The 19,055-nt window shown below is 34.1% G+C and overlaps 1 protein-coding gene across 11 annotated transcripts in view; it reads right to left on the bottom strand.

Annotated features, from left to right (window-relative positions):
• Positions 1-19,055, bottom strand: part of LOC106065222 (sulfate transporter-like) — a 62,740-nt gene that overhangs the window by 14,170 nt on the left and 29,515 nt on the right. For 7 of the 11 annotated variants that reach the window (XM_056025938.1, XM_056025942.1, XM_056025944.1 and 4 more), the window contains 9 exons: positions 7,499-7,593; positions 6,951-7,161; positions 6,643-6,753; positions 4,358-4,563; positions 3,314-3,478; positions 2,478-2,639; positions 1,528-1,610; positions 798-945; positions 503-616 (listed from right to left, as the gene is read on the bottom strand). In XM_056025938.1, coding sequence (XP_055881913.1) covers positions 503-616; positions 798-945; positions 1,528-1,610; positions 2,478-2,639; positions 3,314-3,478; positions 4,358-4,563; positions 6,643-6,753; positions 6,951-7,161; positions 7,499-7,593 — 1,295 coding nt within the window. Of the gene's footprint in view, positions 1-502; positions 617-797; positions 946-1,527; positions 1,611-2,477; positions 2,640-3,313; positions 3,479-4,357; positions 4,564-6,642; positions 6,754-6,950; positions 7,162-7,498; positions 7,594-15,893; positions 15,973-16,974; positions 17,586-19,055 lie in introns of those variants that run through there. The other 4 variants (XM_056025939.1, XM_056025948.1, XM_056025940.1 and 1 more) reach the window with 2 other exon arrangements.

The raw sequence follows: 19,055 nt of genomic DNA, 5'->3' as shown, positions 1-19,055 counted from the left end.
ATATAGTTCAATGAAACATTAAAACTTTAATTATTTTTTTTTTTAATATCCTCTAACATTGAGCAGCCTGGCTCACTTATGAGGATACTTAATGAGCTGCTTGAGGGTACTAAAATAATAATTAAAAAAAAAATGATAATGGTGAACTTCTAAAAGAGAGAATAGGCTTTGTGAATGTATATTGGTGGAAGAAGAGATGACCAGCTTTAGAGGTTGTTTTTTTTTTTAGTTTTTGAGTTTAGGCACATCGGCACAATTTAGGCCATGTCGTGCTCATAATCCTTTAAGGATCACTCTCCATTTATATAACAAGGGCTAAATTCTATACAGTTAAATCATTAAAAACAAGGTTTATTCACAGTTAAAATAGTAAAGGTAGTAAAAAAAATTTTGTTACATATATACTGTTACTCTATGTAAAAAACAAAAAAAATACAAAAAACATTCTTGTATTTGTTTAAATTCTAAGAGGTTTGGGAAATGGTCCAGCAGGACTACTCACCTGAGTCCTACCACCAACATCTTCTTGAATTAAACTTCTAGATAAAGATGCGGCTGATACAAAAGCAGAGAAAAAGGAAGAAACAATATTGCAAGATCCATAAGCCAGCAGTTCCTACAAAATAAGATAATTGTTAATTTATTTTTTGAACAAAGAAAAATAAATTATTGTAAAATAAGTTAAAGGACTTTAAAAGACATTTTCATAATATAAAGTTAAAAGTTCTTTTGTAAAGAATGTATTTTGCTACCAAAACAAAAAAAGTACTAGATGAAAGTTCTATAGAGAATGCTACCTGATTTGAATCAATAGCATAATTATGCTTTTTGGCAAATATTTTGGACATAGAAACTGAAATGGCAAAAGAAACAATGGCAACAGCGATGGAGTCTGCAATCACATCAGAAATGTAATTAAAAGCATTCAAATTAGGGACTGGAAGACTGAGGAAAAAGAATAAAAACAACATGTTAATACATATTTCATACAAGGAATCTGTTACAGACGACTCTTCTGTCAATAGATATTTGCTACTTGTCTAGTGAAGCACCATGCATTTCACTGGTACTTACAATTTTGTATATTTGTAAAACTTAATTTGACAAATACATATTCAATGAATACAATTAATTAGATTATAAATAAATAAGAGCTGTCAGGTTAAATGGCTAATACAACTACAAAACAGGATTTACAAATATATGTTGTTTTTTTTCATGGTTGGGATGTTCCATCAGAAATGAAGATTATTATTATAGTCAAAACCTAATTCAGGACAGCAGAAGATGGCAGCAGAGTTGATATGTCATATTATATAGACAGCTTTAAAAAAAAAAAAGCTTTTAAAGTGAGGGAGGTGGGAGAGAAGATGGTTGGATGATATCTAGGACAAAAAAATAGATTTGGCCTTTGAAGATTCAATTGAAACAGTGGTAAAAAAAAAGTAAAGCAAAAAAAATTAGTTCAAAATAGAGCCCCAATGACACAAGGTTGTTGGAAAGAAGTAGAAATATTCAACTATTTACCCAATAGGAATGTCCCCTACATTCTGGACACTGTACTTTTCTTGGAGCTGAGCAAAGTAAGAAATGATTGTTCCTAGGACAACCTACAAGATATAAAGTATAGTGACAATTAATTCTTTGTTAACAAAGTTAATTTACTAAACAAGAACAGATGGGGAGGAAATGATTTATTTAAAAATTTAACAATGATATTTTTTCATCTCTGTCAACGTTACGTTTGACCATTTTATTTTAGTAGTATTATCTTATAGAATTGAACTGAATTAGACATGGTCAGAATGTTTTCACCCTCACAGCCATTCTGCTCTCTCCATGCAGCTGATGTATCCAAGGAACAGTACGTATTGATACAGTTTAGAATCAGCACTTTCACAGGTTCTTTCAAGGTGTATCACTGTGTGTTTCAAAATGTCCGAGGGTCACCAGCTCATGATTTTTCCTTAGGCTTGACTCAGTGTCTTTCCAATGTTTGGTTATAGCCACAAGACAACAGAGGTTTGGATACAAAGTTTTCATTCTTCTAGGTGGGCAGCCAGACAAGACTAACATGCCCCTTCTCCCATCACTGGTAACAATTCTGCCTAACTCAGTATCTGAGCCACACATGACTTGGACTAATTGTCAGAGGTTATCTGAGATGCATGCCATTGGAAATTTTTTATAATTTTTATTTTTGTTTGAGTTTAACATAGTCAGAGTTTCATGTCAATCTCTTCTTGACATCATTAGACAAGGACACACACAGAATTATTCCTTTTTATATTCTCAAATATATATAAATTAATGCAAACTATTTCTACCAAAATTTTAAGAAAAATAAACTAATTATATTGACCAGTTTATTGCTATATGCAATTTAGTCATATAGAAAAAGTAAAGCATTTCAAAATATTGGTCAATAATTTTTGTAGTCAAATTATCACTATACATACTAAAGAAAATTCTCTTACCACAATTAGCTCTACTGGTATAGGCATAAATAGTTTTGGCTTTATTTTTGGATTGGCATTTATATACTCCTTGATAATCACAAGTATAAACATACACACAATGGAAGCTATCAAAGTTACAGGTTTGGTGTGAGGAAGATTGGTAAATATATCTATATAGGTCTGGAAATAGAAAGAAATGAATTTGAATTAGATTGAATAATTAAATTAAAAAAAAAAAAAATTTTACAATCATTTATATGAACAAAAACAAAATATTGAGCTTACTATTTATAACTTTGACTAGATGTGATAAATCATTAAAAAACTTTAATGTAGCAATCCTGTTCTAGATTTAAAAAAAAATGCTTTCAATAAAGTTAAAAGTCCAAGAAGTTAAGACCAGCTAAATATTGTAAGAAAAATGCAACTAAAACTCTATGGCCATAAACAGGGTCTTTGGGGCTCACAAAGACATTCCTTCAGGGAACAGTACCAGGAAAAAGATGAAGAGGCAGACAGAGAAAATGATGGGAAGACAACATAAAGGAATGGATGGGCCTGCGATTGAAAGAGGTTCTATCCAAGGCAAGACAAAGAGGAATGGAGAAAGACGGTCGACAAATCATGCATATTGCCCCAACAGGTGAAGATGGGATATTGTAACCGAAACTGAACTGAAAGTAGAGGTGTTCATCCTGGTGGTGGTCTCAGAACATTTTAATTAGCATTTGGCCAAAGAATAATGTTAACACGTGATCATCAATTAAAATTCATTTTCTGATATATACACCAAATTGGTGGTACACAAGCATGAACGAAATATAAGGACATTTGGTAGTGACTGGTATACTCACATAAATAAGTTTGAAAACACCACTGTGTCTATTAGTATGAATACCAAAAATGTGCTTGATTTGACTAGTGAAGACATGACAGGCAGCTCCTGTTGTGAAACCACTGATCAATGGGTCAGACAAGTAGACTGTCAAAAAACCAAGACGAAATATTCCCAACAGTATCTAGCAAAAGAAAAAGTTACAAGAGAAAAAGATTTTAATGTTTCAATGATACTAGTTACCATCACTAATACATCTGTTTCAATGTTTCAAAGTCACAGCATAAAATATGTATAATGGTAACTAATACATCAAATAAAATTAATTCATAGATGTAACAACATCATAATAATAGAAGTTGATTTGTGACACTATTATTCTAGAACCCCCCTGAAATCTTGAAGAAGATCTACAAATAACTCATAAATGTTCAAAGGCATCAACAATAAAGATTCTGGTTCTTTCATAGCTTTTCAAGAAATTCATTGTTTAGCAAGATAATTTGGACAGTCTTGAGTTATTTCAGTGTTCTTACACTGGGTTTTATTCATTCTATTTTAGATATATATATATTGTGTTATCATAACTGGAAAGGACGTTAAAAAGGAAACAAATTGGCTGTTTATGTGCACACCACACTTTTTAATTTGGAGTTACCTCAACAGTTTTAAATAAAACAGTTTTAATTAAGAAACTGGGAAGATTAAGAAAAAAAAAATCTAAATTCACAATTTTAAATTACTTAGTAACTTAAACTGAGGTCCTCAGCGCATGGGGTGGCTATCTATCTTCGCAAAGATTGGTTATATGTGACTTCTACATCCTTGTCCCAGATGGTGCTATGGATTTCAGGTCTTCCTAGAATGTCCAATGCCATGTTGGACATGGACTGCAAATTTTTTTCTTTCTTCTTTTCTTAGTCTTGTCTAAGGTTATTTCCCGCAAATCTTATACACCAATTGGTCATCACATTAATTAGGGGGCAAAAGCCAGAGCGAGAAAGGATCTCTGTATGTTACTATCTAACTCATATATCATTAACTTACTAATGTGAAGTGTTACCTGTATGACACCAGCTATAAAAGTAACTGACATGGCCAGCATTAGTTTGGCGGTCTCCACTTCATCACTATTGTCCACTATTTCAAATGTAATATTACCACCTCCATTATCCACTGTCTGATTCCAAGTCTTTAGAACAATGTTGTTGTCTTTCAATCCTTTATCTACAGCAGAACCAACCATCAGCGAAATGACAGCAAATGTACCTAGCAAAATCATGGTAATATACATTGAATGATGTACCAGGTTATGTTGGTAGTAAAACTTTGGTAAAAATTTATGAGATGACAGCAAATGTGCATTATGAAAGATTAGAAGATAATATTTTCAAATTAAAACTAAATTGTACTTTTCAATAATTTTTTTTTTAAAATAACTTCACCTAAAGTAATTAAAAAATAACTAAAATTAAGTTTTACTCTTATGCATATAGCTGGAAATTTAGATAAATTGAAATATGTAAAAGGCTTACAATACCAAAGTGTCATTTTTTAAAAAATAATGGAGACTTAAAAAAAATAATTAAATATGTTACTTTTCACAAAATAGTTACATTACAAACATGTGTTATTCACCAACTGTGAACTCTATTTCTAGACTTTCTTCAAAATAATCGGAAAATGGATTTTATATTGCTTTGTTTTTTATTGATTGAAATTAATTTAAAATATAATCTTAAATCTATCAAATTTTTAAATAAACATTTGTGAATTTACCACAATTTAATCTCTTTTAATTTCAATTTATCTTATCTTATATAATACAGACGTTACTTCAAAAAGAAGATGGTTATGTCTTACGAGTCATGCATCTACTCATGCATGTTAATCAATGACTTAAATTCTGCATGTCACTGTTTTTCCTGGCAGGCTCAGGCAATCCATTTTATGCTCTAATAGCACTTTGCGTCTTTCTGAGTATTTTATTAAATTTTGTTTTTGTATTTGAAGATTATGGTTCAGTGTTTTATGTATAATTGCTACTTTACTTTGAGTCTTCTCTCCTGAAGGCTTTTTAAATTTAGTGATTTTACTTAAGGTGTTACTCTAGTGAAATGTGAATATTTGTTTGTTATGAATCTCACTGCTCTATTTTGTGTCTGTTCCAGTTTCTTGATGTTTTCTTGAGTTGAGGGGTCCCAAACAGAGGATGCATATTCTATTATTGGCCTAACCAAGGTTAAATAACATTTTAGTTTAATGTTCTTATTTGATTTATAGAAATTTCTTTTAATAAACCCTAATGCTTTGTTTGATTTTTTTATAGTTTCATCACTATAGGGATAACATGACAGTTTTTTTATTTATTATAACACCTAGGTATTTTGCGTTTTTACTCTGTGTTACTGGTTTGCCATGAATAAGATAAGTAGAATTAATTTGTTTTAGCTTTTTTGTTACTCTTAATAACTGACATTTTTCTGGGTGGATAGACATTCTCCAATTTGATTCCCATTTCTGTAATTCATCTAATTTTCTTTGTAAAATTAAAAAAAAACCACAAAATACAGAAATTTTATCTTTATTTTTGTGGGTTTTTTAAAATTGTTCTACATATTTTGCAATCATCTGCAAATAATCTGATTTTTGTTCCTGAAAGAAAGCAATTCAGTAAATCATTTATGTACATTAAAAATAGTAGTGGACCTAAGACTGTTCCTTGAGGTACACCTGAGTTTACAGTTATTGGTTTTGATTTAGAACCATTTATTATTAAAGTTTGTTCTTTCCCTATCTCAGAAAGTTGCTAAAATCTGGAATATAACTGACTGAAAGTTGTGCCATTATTGTGTAGTAAACTGATAAGATAATTAAGATAATTTTATTGATACAAACAAAATTGAAATTCTGTTTAACTATAATTGACCACCTCAGCATTACTACTGTAACAATAACAATATAGATGTAAATAAAAACAACACAGAGAATAAAAAAAATAAAACAATCAGGTAACAATTTTTAAGGTGGTCAATTAGGTGCGTTTTTTGTGTGGTGTAAGCAAATAAAAAAAAATAATTCAAGTAGATGAAACTTCTAATTAAACCAAAGACTCTGACCTGAACTAATATAATATTGTGAAGTTTTAGATCTGATTATTTGATTTGGAATTTCTTTCCATCAAATAAAGTTTCTGTCTTTAAAAAAAAATTGAAACATCATTCAGCCAATTACTAAGCTTTTGATTATCAATTATAGGAATTTAATAGGAAAAAAAAATATTTATGCAAGTAATTACATAAGCAAACACATGTGTGCATGTATACACACACACATATAAAAACTTACCCAATGAAATATGTTTTGATGTGCCCAAGAAGAAGTAAAGAATCACAGGAAAGAAAGACACATAGAGACCATACACTGGCTGTAGTGTGGACAGCAGACCATATGCCATTCCTGTTAAGACAAAAATTGTGTGATTAGAAAGCGAAGAGCTAGGAAAACAATGAATGCTCATGCCAGCTTGGTCAGCACAGCCAATTTTGTTTTTAAAAATAAAATTAAAAAATAAAATAAAGAAGACTTCTACTTCATGAACAAGAGAACAACTTAAATTAAAAATAAACAAGTCTAATAACACACACCAAATGTACCTTGTGGAATGTGCATGATCCCCACAGTCAGGCCTGCTATAATGTCTGGCAAGAAATCTTTTTTGATATTGTATTCTTTCATGATGGACAGGAAAGGGAGATGATGGGAGACTGTTTTGCGGACACATGCTGCACTGCATTCACACTTTTTAACTTTTCCCTTCATCCAGGAGAGAGCAGTATGTTTGGGTCTCTGACCAGCATCGAACCCCTAAAATAAATGAAATGATTGCATGGAGTAGCATTAATAAATATAGATCTATAAATCTACAAATCATCAACAGAGATTAAAGAAATCAAAGACAATAAATTCATTGATCATCTTTACCTATTCCTTAGTCTGTTGGACCATTGCGGAACATACAAAGGCATCATCAAAAAAGATTCTAGTCATGGCAAAATACAGAAAAGAATGGAGAGAGATGGTCATCAATGGCATTTAAAAATGAAATAATAAAATTACTTTAGATATTATGGGGCAGTTGATGTAAAGGTCTGAAAGGGGAACTTTACTTTTTAGTTTAGAAATGAAAACTTGGTTCACTGACCTGATCAAAATCATTCTGTGTATAGATTGGCCTCTCAATGACCACCATATCTTCCACAAAAGACTCACTCTCAGCATTGTCAACATCATGGGACCCTGCAGCAGAATAAAAAATGGAACAAACATTAAAAACTATGAATTAATGTTTTTTAATTAGTGATTTGTGCGAAACATACTTTAGAAATTTAACAGTAAAGATAAATAGGTAAAATGGTTTAGTACCAAGACATACTAGTCAATGAACCATTGCACTTTTTACATCATATCAAAACATTTCATTTAAACAAATCAAAAATATAAGTTGTGGATTACATTTTGTCAATTAGAAATATTTTTATTCTAATTTCTCTTAACTTTTTTTAGTTACTAACCTAAAATTAACTTTTTGCCACAATATATTAACAAGAAATAGTTTTAGAATAATGAAAAATATTGAAGAACTTTATTATATATATATATATATATTGCAACTTGAAAACGATATTACATTAGTGTAGTTAATAATATGTAAGCAGGCTGAAAAGTACAACTTAAAAATTTTTGATACAAGACTTCAAGAATCAAAAATCATTCTTTTAACGGTTGTTCAAGCGTATGCAATTAAATTATTACACATAACAATCTGTTATTAAGAAGTCTAACTATGTAAAATACGCAGCCTCCTTTTCATGTAATCATTTTGATATTCAATCAACAAGAAAGTCATTTTACTCCCCTTTTTATACATGCATGTTAAAACCTAAAAATTAACCATGAAAATTATACATAGGTTTTCCACAGTCACCAAACTGCATGCAGCTCTCCAGCCAATTATGAATGCAAGGCAATAATTTTCTGTGTTTATTGTTTCAAATAAGTGTGTGTCTTGCCCATTTTTTTGAAGCTATAATCCTTATAATGTAAATATGGTGTAATTATTATATAGCTCACTGACATACCACTATAGACTCCTAGTATAATAATAGCACTTGGTAGCATCTGACAAAAGTGGAAGGACTTTGTATCAATGGTGTAGGCATAGATTAAAGGGAGGAGGGGGAATGAAATGGCAGCCTTTAGTGTGGTATGTGTTCTGGACTGTTGTCTCAATGGCCCCAGGTTTAAACCCTGTCCACCGACATCCCATTCAACAGGACATTCGGACTAGGGTGTAATTGTGACAAAGCATTCGAAACATGTAAAAGTAACAATGTGAACAATTATCTAAGGGGACCTAACCCTACATATTTAGCCATATCTGTGAATACTAAAGGATTAATTTACCTTCTCAATATCAAACAAAATAATTAATAACCAGTAGTTAATTGATCAACTGGTAAATTTTTTTTTAGTGATTCATGTCTAGTCTATGCCAATGAATATTTGTGCAAAGTTTCAACTTGATCCGAGAATGGGTGTGGGAGAAATAAAGTGTACAAACGTTTTACCAGACAGACAGAGAGAGTTGATAAAAGCTTTCTAAAAACACAAAAAAAGAACTTTAAAAATAAACCTCCAAATAGTCAAAACACGGTGGAGAAGCAAAGTGAAATAATTAAATTCAGAAACTAGCAGAGTTCATAAAATGTAACATTAAAGATTTCGCTCCAGTGATTTGACCTTCCTTGCAAACAAAACAGTTAACTCCTATAATAGCCTGGGCTTTACTGAAGTAAGCTGAATTAGTTTCATCTTGCTACCCCCGCAGTATTTCGTATATATTCTATAATTGTAACGGCTCATTGTAATGTTACAACGCTACAAATCACGTCTACGAAGGTACAGGTCAGGTCAGTAAAAGCGTTGACAAGAATAGAGAAGAAATATATAGGCCTGGATCTAGATCTCGAAGAGAAAAACAAAGATACGCTGGCAATAGAAAACAGGAGAAAAGATTTATGGCTAAACACATTTTGAAGTATTATGTCATATTTAGGACAAAGTCAATATTTTAACTGGAACAATCTAATTCATTTAGGCATAGCACTGTAACAATGATATAAATAATAGTAGGCCTATTAGTATTTTAAATGAAATATCAAAAAAACGTACTGATTCTGAATATATATATATATATATATATATATATATATTATATATATATATATATATATATCATGGGCGTAGCCGGGGGGGGGGGGGGTTTGGGGTTCAACCCCCCCCCCGAAATGAAATCCCCCCCATGGGGGGGGGATCGGAATTTAGTGAATGATTTTTTGCTTTGATTTTGTTTATTTTAGGTGAGATTTTAATACTAAACCATCAATTGCCCCAGCACAACCAATGGGGTTTTGAATTTAAAACCCCGTACCATGGGGGGTTCGAGTTTAAAAACCCCTACCAGGGGTTTTGAGTTTAAGACCCCCTACTAGGGGTTTTGAGTTTTAAACCCCCTACTTGGGGTTTTTGCAGTTAACCCCCCCCCCTCTTCTATAAAACAAAACAAAACAAAAATGCAAAACGAAAATCCCCTAATTCCAAGAGCAGAGTTAAGGGAGATTTTGATTTTAAACCCCCCACCAAAATTTACGATAAACCCCCTCTTCAATATAAAAAAAAAGTTAATTACGCACTCAAAATGTTATGAGCGTAGCTAAATGGGTTTTGACTTAGTTTTTAGTTTAAACCCCACTTCAGCGGGGTTTGAAGGTAAAAAATACCTCTTTAATAATAAAAACAAAGCAAATTATACACTCAAAATGTTTTGTGTGTAGTCAAAGGGGTTTTGAGATTAAACTCCCCTCCAGTGGAGTTCGAAGCTAAAAAGTACCTCTTCAATATAAATAAAAGCAAATTACTCACACTAAAATCTATGAACGCAGCCAAAGGGGTTTTGAGTTTAAAACCCCCGCCAGGGGAGTTTGAAGCTAAAAAATACATCTTCAGTGTATGAAAAAAAGCAAATTACGCACTCAAAATGCTATGAGCGTTGCCAAAAGGGGTTTTGAGTTTAAACCCCCATTCAGAGGGGTTTAATGCTAAAAATACCTCTTCAAAATAAAAAAAAAAGCAAATTACACACTAAAATTATTTGAGCGTAGCCAATCCAATCGGGGGTTTTGAGTTTAAACCCCTCTTCTACAGATGGCGTTTGTTTAAAGTTTAAAACCCCTGCAGATGGTTTTGAGTTTAAGATCCCCCTACAGAGCATTTTGAGGTGGAAAACCCCCAACAGATGATTTTGACGATAAAACTTCTCTTTTCGATATAAAATCTAAAGCAAACTACAGTCACTTAATTCCAAGAGCGTATTCAAGAGTGGTTACACATTTTTATCAGTGGCAGGGCTCCCTTAATAAACTGCAGTGAATAGTCATCTGCCGAAATTGAATGATACTAAATGTACAGTGGCTCAACAAAGATGGCTATGACAGATTTTAGAAGTCCGTTATAGAGATCGGGTTTAAATCAAGGAAATCCTATGCCGAACTGGGAGTCAACCCTTTAGTAAGATTGTGAGAGAGCGACGCATGAGGTTTGCGGGACATGTTCTCCGACAAAATGGATTACGCATAAGAAGATTTGCAATGATATCCTAGTACAACTTGACTCCACTCATTCATTGAGGTCCTCATGGCAGGTGGGAAGAGGCTTCAGACATTACTAGTGAAAGATTTTTATGGAAACAGCTTGACGTCAAATGCTCCGAACGGCGCGGTAGGGTCTAAGTCAGTAAGAATAGCACATTAGGTTTTTGAAATAAAACTTTTTAATAGCAGGAAAATGCACTGTAGATACCTCAGAATAAGCATTTTGTTGGCTTTCAATATCAGAAATAGTGCTTGGCGGCGGGGCTTCGCCCCGCGCTGGGGGAGCTCCTAGCACTCCCCCAGACCCCCTTACTAGTTTTGCGGGGAATCTACAATTTTTCCACTAACTCCGGGGTTGGCAACCTGCGGCTCGCGAGCCACATGCGGCTCTTTGGGTGTGAAGATGCGGCTCTTTAGTTCCATACGCAAATATTATTTATTTTATCGAACATTTTTTTAAATACTTCTGAATTTTTTAACGAATATTAGGCGCCGATTCGGTCTCTCGCTTGTGTTGGCTTTTCAGAACACCCCTACCCCATTACACGCGTCGTCAAAGTTGTCAGTACGTAGGAAGCTCTCTAATGACGCCGTCGTCGGATGTTTCTATGTAGGTTTTAATTCGCTTTGACGTAATTTGAATTGGCATCTTAACCACTGTGACGTATAGTTTGTTGTTTCAAGTCAATGAGTTGGAAGCGATTATCTTCTCAAAGTTAGAAGCAATCTGCAAGCTTTGAGTACCACTAAAAATTGCACAAAAAGGCAAACCATTTACAGATGGTGAGTATGTCAAAGATGGCTTCCTAAAGTCCAAAAGAAGAACTTCTAGGATTGCTACCACTCTCGTGACAAACTAGAGGAGAAAATAGAGCGAAGGCCATGCCAATAAGATCGATTTAAATAAAATCATTAAAATAGCAACTGATAGAGCCAGAAGAATGACAGGAAAAAATAAAGGAAAGTGGCAACAACGATTCGTCGGAGCAAAATAAACCAAGAAATTCTTACGTTTCACTGAATAATGCACTAATAAGCTTGTGCCCGAAACGATTGCGGCCGAAATAGATGAGGTCATGATTTTGGTAATCAAGATTATTAACAGCATCTTCCAAAAGCACTCTACCATTTAATGGAGACTCAGTTTTCCGACCTCCTTCTTCCCCAAAAAGTGCTATGACTTTCCAAAGGTAAGGTGTTGAAACGTTTTGCTTTGTGCTTGAATGAAATAAATACATTTCTAAATGAAAAGGCATTTATTACACCGACAAATAGTTGCAAAAATTTTACTTTATGGTTGACATAAAAGAGAAATGAAATGGGCCAAATTACAAACTACAAGGAAGGGAAAACCCATCCTTTGTTTTGGTTGTGGAATTGGTTTGTTTTGAAGAAAAAATAATTCTTTTTTTACTTCATTTTGAATGTCTAAAGCAGTATCGTGATAAAACCAATGCAACTTTTGACACGAATTACTTCAACAGTTATAAAAAAAAATCAAAGATTAATTTCTTGACAGGTTTGAGCATTTCAAAACCAACTAAACTATTCTAGCATTCCTAGTACACCATCTCAACACAAATAGTAACGAAATCAAAATTGATGCATTTGGAATTGATACTGGATCGCTAGAAATGCAATTGATCGATTTAAAAAGTAAAGCCTTGTGGGGTGGAAAATTTATAGAGTTGAAAAGCAAGTTGGAAGTGTTGGAGGTCCAAAAATGTATGTACGTAACACAACAAAAGTGGACAGCTTTAAAAGGAATGCCACGAGTTGAATCGACACATGGAATAATCTTCCAGAATGCTACAGTGATGTGAAGAAGTTGGCATTTGGAGTGCTGACTATCTTTGGATCGACATATTCGTGCGTGCAAGCGTTCTGTTGCAGGAATAGAATTCAAAGTAACGTAAGAAGCCAACTAATTACTGAAAATTTAGAGTCGTGTTTGAAACTAAAAACAAGCTTTGAGCCAAATGTATTCAACTTTCTAAAACCTTGCAAAGCCAACGCTCCCACTGAATTTTTTTGCTCAATTGTTTGTTATTGAAGTACAAGTTAACCTTCTTTAGTTGTTACCGAAATAAAAATTAATTATCTAATAATGCCATATATATATATATATATATAATATATATATATATATATATATATATATATATATATATAATATAATATAATTAGTTGTACAAAATACACTAGTTATATATGAATTTGTTTTTTTCATTTTAAAATATTCATTGTGTGAGAACTATTTATAAGTTGGCAAGAAAAAACGTTGTGGCTCTTTACAAACTTTGAAATTTGGTAAATTGTAATTTTTGGCTCTTCTGACTCAAAAGGTTGCCGACCCCTGCACTAACTCATGGAAGAACCTATTCTAGGACACAATAAACGTCTTCCGAAAGAATGAAGAGTCAGAATGCAATAAAGATTATGTACACACACTTACACATAAATACATATAAAAAGAAAATTTCGCGCTGGGGGAGGGGTCGCGGGGGGGGGACCCCCCCCCCCCCCCGAAAAAAAATCCTGGCTACGCCCATGATATATATATATATATGACCATATTGATTTTTAAAGAGGATACCGCAAATAATGTAAACATACAAATGAATCAATACCACTTCTTTGTCTAGATTTAGATCTATAATGTTTGAATCAAAATTTAAAAAAGAAAGATTGGCGTTCGGTGTCAGTGGACAACCCAGCAGAAAATCAATAAAGTTTTCTGAGTGGAAATTACATACTACTTGTTACAGCCACATCCAATTATCTGTCAAGAGTTGCCTGACATTAAGAAATTTAAAATAACAAATCATGAGCAAGAAATCAATGGAAGTAGCCTGTTGACTTCTACGAATGCCATTACCTTTGTGAGTGGACAGTGGAAAAGGCTTAGTCTAAATACATTGAACTAAATGTAGAGATCTAGATAGGGCGGATAAATGAGGGTACCATGAAAGGTTTGATATCGATTTCATTGGGACGTCACAGTAAACAAAACAGAAGCCTTATAGATTACACATCTCTGTGCCATCAAAAGAGATAAAGACGACTCCATGATATCACGAACTGATATGTAAAAAAATAAATAAAGTGTCCTAGCGGTCAAGCAAATAAAATATTTAGTGTGCACTCCAGAGGCGTCGCTAGGGCTTGGCGCGATTAGCCAATGTGTCACCACCTCCCCCAAAACCTCATCCTATATAAACGATCACAATAAAAGGCGTGAAGTTTTGAAAGAGTCATCATTGGTGACCCCAACGAGACCCCCTCCCTTACGACAGGGATATGGAATAGAAAAATATCCAGACTGGATAGCGGTCATAGCCAGGATGGCATGTAACAAAATGCAAAAGTCGATCGCATTGGTTGTGGTGTGTTGGGCTGTGGTGAGCTTGGTTGTGGTGTGCTGGGCTGTGGTGTGTTAGGTTGTGGTGTGTTGGGTTGTGGTGTGCTAGGTTGTGGTGTGCTGGGCTGTGGTACGCTAAGAAACGTTGACTTAACAAGTAACGGTAACAGTCGAGCATGTACATCTCCCCGAGAACAACATCTCATGCAACTCAAGTCTTTCTGCTATCACGTCATCAATCCATTACGATTCTAAGAGTGCGTTACAAGCGGTAGGAATCACTTCATCAACATACTTTTTTACAGTTCGGTTCAGTTCGGGGGAGCAGTGTTTAAGAGATAGCTAAGTGTGACAGTACATCAGTACATACATATGCTAATGTTATGATATCACTTTCAAAGGAATACCATCAACTATATCTTTAACTTGTACACTTTATTTACTTAGCGTCTAGCTTAAAGTGACATTTGCTTCAGTTCGAGTAGTTTCTCATCAGTTTCCCCCAGAACAAAATAATAGCAACAATCATGGCCGCTTCTAGTCCGACATATGTAATGGGGTCAATTGTACTTTTTTTATCAGGATTAGGAGAAAGATTAATTTAAAAGTCCTTCGTTGTGAAAAGCACACCAACTGTTCTGATATGCCACACTCTCCAAACACACAATAAACTTGCAGATATTAACCTTGCCTTACTTCGTCCTGTCTTTATAGGTCCGGCAATGTTACCTATGTGCATGTTTATTGAATTTTCTATAACAGTCGTTCACCCCTGCAGCAGTAAATCTGTGGTGTTCCCAACACAGACAGCAACCCGAGACCTTATAGGCCTACATCAAGACAGTCTAGCACTAATTAGCACCTCAGCCTTTTAAGCAGCCTTTATCAAAATCAATATCGGTACCGGTACACATAACTCAATGGTCTTTATTGTTACTTCAATTGATGTAAGTTGCTCCAAGCAGTTTCTGGACAAACCTAACTTTATTGTGTATTTCTTTACAATAATTTATTTTTGGAAGTGTTTTTTTTTTAAAATCGCCTTGCGCGCGTGTGCGTGCGTTTGTGCCCTCTATGTTAAACGACTACTAAATGAGCAATGTAAAATTCGGAACAGAGACGCCAAGGAGAAGACAAGTAGTACAGCGCTTCTCAAAAGTTTTTACGGGAAGGCCAAATTAGGTTTCTGGGCAGTGAAAGTAGCTTTGTGTGAGAATCTATTTATTGAAATTTACACAAAAGAAAATGATGAACAAAAGCGTACTATAGTTAATATAGATGTAGTTATTGTAAACAAAAATCTGGAAACGAAATCTAGATTTCTACAACATAAGGAATAAAAAAAAACAAAAACAACAATACGATTACAAATCTAAGCATACTGACTAGTATATTTTATAAGATTAGGTTTAATATGAACAAAAATCGCGTTGAACAATTAAACTATAAATACCAGATAATCGAATGAACAACAAACAGCCAAAAAAAAAAAAAACAACAACATTCAGGGATTTCAATATACTCACTATCAATGTCACGGAGAGAATGATCTAGGTAGAGATGGTTGCATTGACGCGAGACTGCCGCTGCTGTAGTCAACAGGTGCTGAAATCCACCAAGTCCAAACAAAGTGACAGAATTAAAACAATGCTCACACGTGCACTCTCAATCAACTAATGACCACAGCCCCCCCCCAATCTTGCGATCTTTAGGGCAGATGATGGAAAGGCCATCAGTTTCTGTGGTCCACGGTTGACGAAGATCGCATGTGGCCAGCATAACGATCAACCGCATTTACTTTCCCCAACTAAAGCCAGGTACCCATTAAAGTTGGGCATCCTAAAATCCCGGAATTTAAAATCCCAGTCATCACCAGGATTCAAACCTGGGACCCCAAGCATTTTACCACTCAGCCACTGCTCCTCATTTATATCAGAAGGATTTGTATATAACTCTACTATAATATATGTTTCTGCTTTTTCTTTCAAACTGCTCTGTTAGTTCTGCTTTAGTTGTTCTTTCATTTCTAGCCCTTTTTAAGCTGTTTTTTTTTTTTAAAAAAGGTTAAGGATGACATTTGACACTGACCTACTTCCCCTGTGCTGACATCTACACAACAAACGTCTGGAGCAAACATTACGTTCATTAAAGTGTTTTTGTTTTCTTTTTAAATCCTTTCACTAACTGCTAAGCTGGCTAGGATGCGTTACACATATACGGAGAGAGAGAGAGAGAGAGAGAGAGAGAATGAATGAAAAAAGGGGGAAAAAATAGAAAAAAAAAGTGAGAGGGTTCATATTATGTGTATATGCTACATTTTCTTAACTTTGTGTGCCCCAATCAGCCCCACACATAATATATAGAATTATAATATAATTGTACGACTATAGCTACAATAATAAACTATATTTCCAAAACTAAAAATAATACATTACATTTTTTTTAAATTGTATAAATAATGAACAAGCAAAGAATAAAATTGATGATAATGATTCACGCGATTACTAACAATTTAAATTAGATGTACTGTACTTCTTAATTGTATTAGAAATAGAGTAAGACAGTGAAACTTTACATACATGATGTAACTATTGATAAGCTACTTACATTAGAAGTGTGATAAATGATTTTGCAACGTGTTGGTGAACGCTTAGCCATAGAATGACAGTATTTCAATCTAGATCTAGATCTAGTACAGTCGAACTCTTATACTGTACAATGTCATAGGCGAACGGCTAAACTATTTTCACGATTTGTAAATGACATTATATCATATTTATGGTGTAGGTTATTATATCATATTGGTGCATCACACTTTAGACAGAAATCCTTAAGACACGAAGCACAGAAATGAATAGGTCTAAGTCTAATCAATAGAGATCTTGAAAGTTTCAACACAAACTCTTACTGAAGCTATTCGGTTGATATTGTTATACGGACTATGTAATGTTTACATCACGAGTGATGGTGATGCCTGAACATTGTACACATTGAATGATTCGACACGAGTTCCATTTCGACAGCATTAAACTAAAGCAGCTACCTTGATGATACCAGAGAGATAGAAACATAAATTATAAGAGGCTGCGTTTGTTTATATTCGGTACGTAAGAATGACGGAAGAAAGGAGTCCGACTTTTTAAACCACTGACATTGGGAGAGCAGTGTATTCGTAACAAAAAGTGAAGTACGAGTTATCCCCAGCAACGCCACGAAAGGTCGTTCGAGTCTATTTATATCAACCAGTAGCGAGGCGACATAGGAAGAAGAAAGGGATTTTCCTATTGTTGGAGGTAACAGCAAAGAGAGGAGGGGGAGGCGTCAACTCGCTAACATCGGGTGTGTGTTGAAATAGGAGAAGGAATACCCAAAAAGCCTACTGGTTTGAGGACAGTTACTTATGCACAATCTGGGAATACAAATAATATGCATATAAAGTGGGCTTGCTCATTCTTTGAAGTGATAATTAAAAAAAGGTTGGATACCAGTATTGGGAGATTTGTCGAACTATTTATTTACACGTGCATATCCTTGTAGGCCTGTATATCCTATAGGCCTACTCTTAAGAGAGCTATATATAAATTTTATTTCGAAAACGGCTCTAACGATTTTCTTTAAAGTTTCAAGGTACGTGTATATTAATGAGAAAAAAAAATCTCAACTCATTGGCCACATCGGAAAAACTCGAGGTCGACCGTTATATCGCTTGGAAAATGTCTCATTATCGAAAAATTAATTTTGGCTACTATGTTATATGAATGAAATTTTTTTCCATGACGTCAAAAGGAAAAAAAATTGACACCAATTACGTCACTATGCTTACAGCAGTACACTTAATTAAGACATTTCTTTGCAAACAAGAACACGTTTTAATGAATCAATGGGCCTAATTAAACATTTGCGCACCATCTTATTGTATATTGATCTAATATAAAACTATGGAAGAAAAATAATGAAATTAAATTTGTTGTGTTTTAAAGGTTTTATAAATTGCGTAGACCCGTAGGTAGCTTTTACTTTTGTTATTATTTTGTTGCTGAATTATTGCAATGTGTTCAAGCTACTGTCCCATACCAAAACATATGAAATGGCGTTTCATGAGATTTCCAGGAGCTTCTTGAAAACAAGGAGACCACGGAAACCCTATTCTAAGTTATATTGGCTTAATTTAATAATTTACAACTAGAATTAGCGCAGGGCTTGTGAAAGTTCGGGGCCCACTGCGGCCACATAGATTGCAGTGGCATATGGCCGGCCCTGATGATATCCAGCTCGCAGTCAACGAATTTTCATAATGCTGTCGCCTCTTTTGGTTTCCTATAAACCTCGGTAAAACAGAAGTCACCCAATAAAACATACTAAGCCCAAAGATCACCGCGCTTAGACATCCTTAAACGTGTTAGACAACTTCACATATCTGGGAAGCATAGTATCAAATAGATGACGCATTGCTGTAAAGAGAGGTTGATATGTGATCAGGGATAGTCATGCTTTTGGACGCCTCCAAGCGAGAGTGTGGCGAAATAAATCGCTCCGCCTTTCTACAAAAATCAGTGTCTACCAAGCAGTGGTTCTCTCAACCCCTCTTTGTGGATCTGAGACATGAGTACTTTATAGAAAGCAACTAAAGACTTCTTGAAACGCCTTAACCAAAGACATTTGCACACAGCGATATTCTTGAGAAATGG

The sequence above is a fragment of the Biomphalaria glabrata genome, chromosome 4, assembly GCF_947242115.1.
Source record: "Biomphalaria glabrata chromosome 4, xgBioGlab47.1, whole genome shotgun sequence".
Lineage (NCBI taxonomy): Eukaryota > Metazoa > Mollusca > Gastropoda > Planorbidae > Biomphalaria > Biomphalaria glabrata.
Note: the sequence above shows the minus strand (reverse complement) of the source record. Positions and strands in the feature narration are given on the sequence as shown.